Source organism: Megascapheus bottae, chromosome 20 (assembly GCF_031878675.1).
Source record: "Megascapheus bottae isolate mThoBot1 chromosome 20, mThoBot2.hap1, whole genome shotgun sequence".
In the NCBI taxonomy this organism is placed as follows: Eukaryota; Metazoa; Chordata; class Mammalia; order Rodentia; family Geomyidae; genus Megascapheus; species Megascapheus bottae.
Genome location: NC_143528.1, coordinates 4581126 through 4587125, shown reverse-complemented (window position 1 = coordinate 4587125; position 6000 = coordinate 4581126). Strand labels below are relative to the sequence as shown.

The 6000-nt window shown below is 43.0% G+C and overlaps 1 protein-coding gene across 4 annotated transcripts in view; it reads left to right on the top strand.

Moving 5' to 3' along the window:
• Window positions 1–6000, top strand: part of Ash2l (ASH2 like, histone lysine methyltransferase complex subunit) — a 30893-nt gene continuing 24893 nt past the window's right edge. Inside the window, exons 1-3 of one of the 4 annotated variants that reach the window (XM_090353909.1) lie at window positions 1–216; window positions 870–936; window positions 1066–1211. In XM_090353909.1, coding sequence (XP_090210035.1) covers window positions 29–216; window positions 870–936; window positions 1066–1211 — 401 coding nt within the window. In that variant the 5' untranslated portion in view covers window positions 1–28. Of the gene's footprint in view, window positions 217–341; window positions 442–482; window positions 574–869; window positions 937–1065; window positions 1212–6000 lie in introns of those variants that run through there. The other 3 variants (XM_090353910.1, XM_090353911.1, XM_090353912.1) reach the window with 3 other exon arrangements.

Below are 6000 nucleotides of genomic sequence, written 5' to 3'. Positions count from 1 at the left end.
CTCGCGAGAAGCTTGGCAGGCGACAGTGATGGCGGCGGCGGGAACGGGACCCGGCCCAGGATCGGGTGCCGGGCCGGGCTCAGGAACAGCTGCAAATGCAACCACCACAGAAGAGGGAGAAACGAAGCCAGTGGCGGCGGCCGCAGCTGCTCCGGCTGGAGAGGGAGCCTCTGCTGCGCCTGCGACGGAGCCGAGCTCTGGAGAGGCAGAGAGCGGGTAAGCGGCCCCGCGGCCCGGGCGGACTCCGCGAGGGAGGCCCGCCTCCCCCGCCTCGGAACCCCGCGACTCCTGGGGCTCTCCCGCCCTTCTCCTTGGAGCCTCGGCCTGGGCCAACGGCTCGGCTCGCCCCGCCCCCTCGGGGCCGTCGCCCCGCCCGCCGCCGGCCCGGCCCCTCTGGTGTGACCCAGGCCACGCCTCCTTCCGCACCTTTGGCGGCCGGAGGTAAGCGAGACCCGCCGCGGATCGCCTCGCTCGCACTGGCGTGTGCACCCCGTCGAGGGAGGGTAGCTCTCGGTTCTGTCCGGCAGGACCTTCTTAACTCTCCCAGGGAAGAGACCACGCTCCAGTGCCAGAGTGAGCAGTGAGACACCCAAGGGGCCAGCGCGCTCGCTGCGAATCTGCCTGCCGGGACCGGCTTACAGCCGGTGTAGACGTGTCTCTAGGAACCCCAGGAACTTCCCTGTGTCTGTCCTGACTGTGTTACTGCAGATCCTCTGACGGAAAACCCTGGGTATCCAGTCCAGCACTGGCTTAGCTGAAAAAACCAAACAAACCTGTAGGATTATGAAGTTCAACTGCCTTTGAGTGATCTTTGGGAACTGGGCATTATGTCTGTTTCTCTTGAGGATTCTGAAGTGTTTTCCTTACAGGGATGGAAACTCGGTTGATGTAGGTGGTGGTGTGGAGACAGAATCTTCTAATGGAAAAGATACACTAGTAAGTTTTTCGTCTCGGTTGTGTTAAAGGCAATCAAGGGTTCTTTTTTTTTTCTTTCTTTTTAATCAAGTGAACCACTAATTCAATCACCTCAATTCATTTGATTCTCCGATTGCTTTCTGGCTACAGGAAGGTGCTGGGGATACTTCAGAGGTGATGGATACTCAGGCTGGCTCCGTTGATGAAGAGAATGGCCGACAGTTGGGAGAGATAGAATTGCAGTGTGGGATATGTACAAAATGGTTCACCGCTGATACCTTTGGCATTGATACCTCGTGAGTACATTTTCTGGCATTCTTTTTCTTTTTCTTCTTTCTTTCTTTACTTTTTTTCTTTATTAACGTTGATTTTTACATCATATTTTAAATGACAGGTTTAACAAACGAGTGTTCAAGAAAGGAATCTCTATTTACAATCACTGGAACTTCGTATTTAGAACTTAATCAAAATTAGGCTAAGGGTTTGTATGTCATAGAAACATATTAATTTTAGAAAATAAAACATGTCTATAGAGTAATAGGTTTTTATATCTATATAGTTATGTTTATATTTCCATTACCATGTCCATAGCATTGGGTATGCAGATATTGAGTCCTCGCTCTTGTACTGTTTGGATCTAATAGCCACATATTAAGGATACCATGCGCCTTTTGTTCCTTAGCTCTTGACTTGTCTCACTCAACATGATTCGCTCTAGATTCATTCACTTCCCTGCGAATGCCATTATTTTATCTTGTCTGTTGGCTATAGAAATCCATTGTGTATATATTCCACATTTTCTGTATCCATTCATCTGCAGTAGGGCATCTGGATTGTTTCCATATCCTGGCTATTGTGAATAGTGCAGAGATGAACATAGCTGAGCAGGTGTCCTTATCATATCTTGGGTTAAGAATGGCATTTTTTAAAAAAGAATCAGTTTCCACGTGTCTAGATGTTGAGTAGGAGACAATGTAAATGCCTAGTATTTCCTGTCTCCTAAGCCCTGGTCAATGAATAGGATGTTGACTAAGGAATTGTTTTAATTCCCTTAGCATGCCTCCTGTTTACTGAGGGAACAGTTCTAACAGGCACAGTGGTGACTTTGTCCCTACTTTTGAGCTTACAGGCTGCATTATAAGACTATAGTTAGAGCGTTATGTAAACATATTTGAAACAGTATCATTTAAGTTGTTTGTGTGTGTGTGTGTGTGTGTGTGTGTGTGTGTGTGCGTGCGCGCGCGTGTGTTTGAGTTTATACTCCCAGCCCCTCATTTAAGTTTTACATGAGATGTTTGGATTTTTTCAAAAGGATTTGGTGAACAAAACCAGTTGTCAAAACTTTGACCACGGGGGCCAGGAGTTTGGCCTAGTGGTAGAGTGCTTGCCTAGCATGCATGAAGACCCGGGTTCGATTCCTCCGTACCCCACATACGTAGCGAAAAGTCGGAAGTGGTGCTGAGGCTCAAGTGGTAGAGTGCTAGCCTTGAGAAAGTCCAAGGACAGTGCTCAAGCCCTGAGCTCAAGCCCAGGACTGGCAAAAAACAAAAAAACAAGTATTGATGTTGGGGCCAGGAGTTTGGCCTAGTGGTTAAAATGCTTGCCTAGCATGCACGAAGACCCGGGTTCAATTCCTTGGTACCACATACATAGAAAAAAGCCGGAAGTGGTGCTGAGTCTCAAGAGCTAGAGCTCTAGCCTTGAGAAAGTCCAAGGACAGTGCTCAGGCCCTGAGCTCAAGCCTAAGACTGGCAAAAACAAAACAAAACAAAGAAAAAAAAAAACTTTGACCACTTAGTGGTAGAATTCTTGCCACTGTGTTCAAAACCCTGGTTTCCAAGAAGAAAAATTTCAAATTAAAAAAACAAATAAAAATATTGGTAAGAAAAAATGGAGCAAGGGAAGGGGTGACAAAAAGAAATGTACTCATTACCTGACTTATGTTGCTGTGGCCCTCTGTACATGACCTTTGTAATAACAATTAAAAAAAAATTAAGCTGGGTGCCCACCTATAATCTTAGCTACTCAGGAGGCTGGGGTCTGAGGATCATGGTTGAAAGCCAACTAATCATCAAAAAGAAAACGCTGGGAGTGAAGCTGTGGCTCAGGTTGTAGAGTGCCTGACTTGATTAAAAATGCTAAGGGTCAGTGCACTGACCTTGGGTTTAAGGTCCAGTACAAGCACAAAAAAATTAATAATGTAGCTCTTCCTATCCAAGTATCCTTTTTTCCCTTTTGCCCCTCCTCCCTTCCCATTACTTCTAGTTTACTCCTTTAGGAATCTTGTGCTCTCTTCTTATTCTAAACATGAACATCTAGTGAATTAGTTATATGATTGAGAATGAAAGGTTTTATATTCATGAGAGCTAGCTCAGTAAGCATTATTGACACATTGTCTTTTGGAATAATTGTATAGCTGATGACTATAATGTTTTATATGCTTAATAACAAATGTAAATGTGACTATTAAGACTGAGTTATTCTGAAATTAATCTCTCTGACATGAAGTTTGTACACCTTCCAGTGTAATCTGTTATGAGCACAACAGTTAAAATTTTTAAGTGGGTTTTAGAAATGTTAATGTACTAATTAACATGTTATAGCTGACCTAGAATATCTAATTAAAATGAGAAAAGAAAAAAATACTAGGGATGTGGAAAATAATTTTTTTTGGCCAGTCCTGAATGCTAGGCAAGCACTCTACCACTAGGCTATGCTCCTGGCCCCTGGAAAATATTTTTTTCCCCCAGTCCTGGGACTTGAACTCAGGACCTGAGCACTGCCCTTGAGCTTTCTCAAGCCCCTGGACAATAATTTTTTATAAGAAAGGTCTAAAAAGGTTTGGAAAACACTGATCTAGGAAGTCCGGTTAATTAGGCCCCAAGTTGGGCCACTTTGGATCAAGTAACTAAGAGCCATTCAAGAAAGAATCAAATCATAGTTCAAAGTTTTAATACCTTAATTCAGTTACCAATTTGAAATGGTTCTCTAGGGCTAGGACTTTGGCCTAGTGGTAGAGTGCTTGCCTAGCATGCAGGAAGACCTGGGTTTGATTCCTCAGTACCACAAACATAGAAAAAGCTGGAAATGGTGCTATGGCTCAAGTGGTAGAGCTCTAACCTTGAGAAAGTCCAAGGATAGTGCTCAGGCCCTGAGTTCAAGCACCAGGAGTGGGGGAAAAAATAGCTAAATAAAATTAAAGTTTTAAAAAATGGTTCTCTGAACACCTGATTGTGTTTGAATTAAAATAGCTATGTGCCTATCTTTAATATCAGTCTTGGCCTACATTAAATGAGTTGATCATAACAACCTTCTTAGCTGAAGGGCTTCTAGAAAGTAGAGAAAGGAATTGTTTTGTATTGTGGGGAAGAGGGAAGGATTGAACTCCTTGAACTTACTACGCAAGTGCCCTACCACTTGAGCTACTCTGCCAATTCCTTTTTGCACTTATTGGTTGGTTTATTTATTGCTGGTCTTGGGACTTGAACTCAGTCAGGGTTTAGATACTGTCTCTGAACTTTTGTGCACAAGGCTAGTGCTCTACCACTTGGGCCACAGCTCAGCTTCTGGCTGTTTTGTAGTTCATTAGAGATGAGAGTTGTGGACTTGTGTGTCAAGGCTGGCTTCAATTGCAGTCCTGTGATCTCAGCCTCTTGAATAGCTAGGATTATAGCTAGAAGCTACTGGTATTCAGTATATTAGTTTTTTATAGAGCTAGGATCACATTTTCATCACTAGGCCAAGTCTGGAATGTCATCCTCCTGTTGTGTTTCCCCTTGTTGCTGGAATGACAAGCATGTGCTACCAAGTCCAGCCAGTGCTTGAGAAGGAGTCTCGTGAACATTTTTTTTTTTTTTTGCTCAGGCTATCCTTCCAGATCTCCAGCTATCTTACCCAGCTAATCTTTTTTTTTTCTTTAAAAAAAATTGTATTGTCAAGATAATGTATAGAGGTATTACAGTTAGGTATATTACTTCTCACACATTTATACCCTTTCTCATATTTTTGTCCCTGTTTCCCTCCCAATAATCTTGTTATGCCCTTCCTTTTCCTGTTTCAAATAAACAAACATATATACAATATATCAGGTAACAAAGTCAGATACAGTAACAATATGAGATTAACCATAAGGGTAAAAAAAAAAAGAGACCAGAAACAACATAGTGCATTAAGAACAACAATCACACAAGATAAACCTCAGGAGTATGTTTGTGATGTCTGAGTGCCTGGTGAGTTCTGAGCTGTTCTGCTGAGATTGTGTGGAAGAACTGGTCTCTAGGAAATCTAGGGGTTGCATTTTCAGGTGTAGAGATTGGAAAGGTACCCAGTTTGTCCACGTAGGTTCTATTTGCTCTTGGTTTCTAGCAGAGGTGGGAAACAGAGAAGCCCAGAAACTTACTTGGTACCTGACAGGACAGGCATGTATGTGTTTGATTGGCTACCTGTTGCCACCTGCCTCTATTGATAATTTTGTATGGCCAGGAAATGACATTATAAATATCCAAATGGCCCCTGGCAGAAAAAAATGTTTCTCTACCCCAGTAGGACAAACAGTATTTCTCTGACAGGAAGTATTGTGATCAGGGATAGGTTTATAGACAGGGAGAACTATTGACCTCTGAAGATAATGGTCATCTAAATGTTACTTCTTTTTTTCCATATCTTTTATTGTAATTAATAGAAGGATTACATTATATTCACCAGATAGAAGGTGCATTACTTCACATACATTGGTACCCTTTCTCATGTCTTGGTCACCATTTCCCTCCCCCCCCCAAAAAAAATTCATATTGTTATGTATTCTGTCTGCTTTTCTTGACGTAATCAACAGTTCCTGCTTTTATCTCCTTTTACAGTTGGCTTGGTATACTCTTTTTTGTTTTTGCCAGTCTTAGGGCTTGAACTTAGGGCCTGGGCACTACCCATGAGCTTCTTTTGCACAAGGCTAGTGCTCTACCATTAGAGCCACAGCACCACTTCCAGCCTTTTCTGTGTATGTAGTACTGAAGAATCAAACCCAGGGCTTCATGTATGCTAGGCAAGCACTCTACCACTAAGCCACACTCTTTTATTTATTTACTTAAT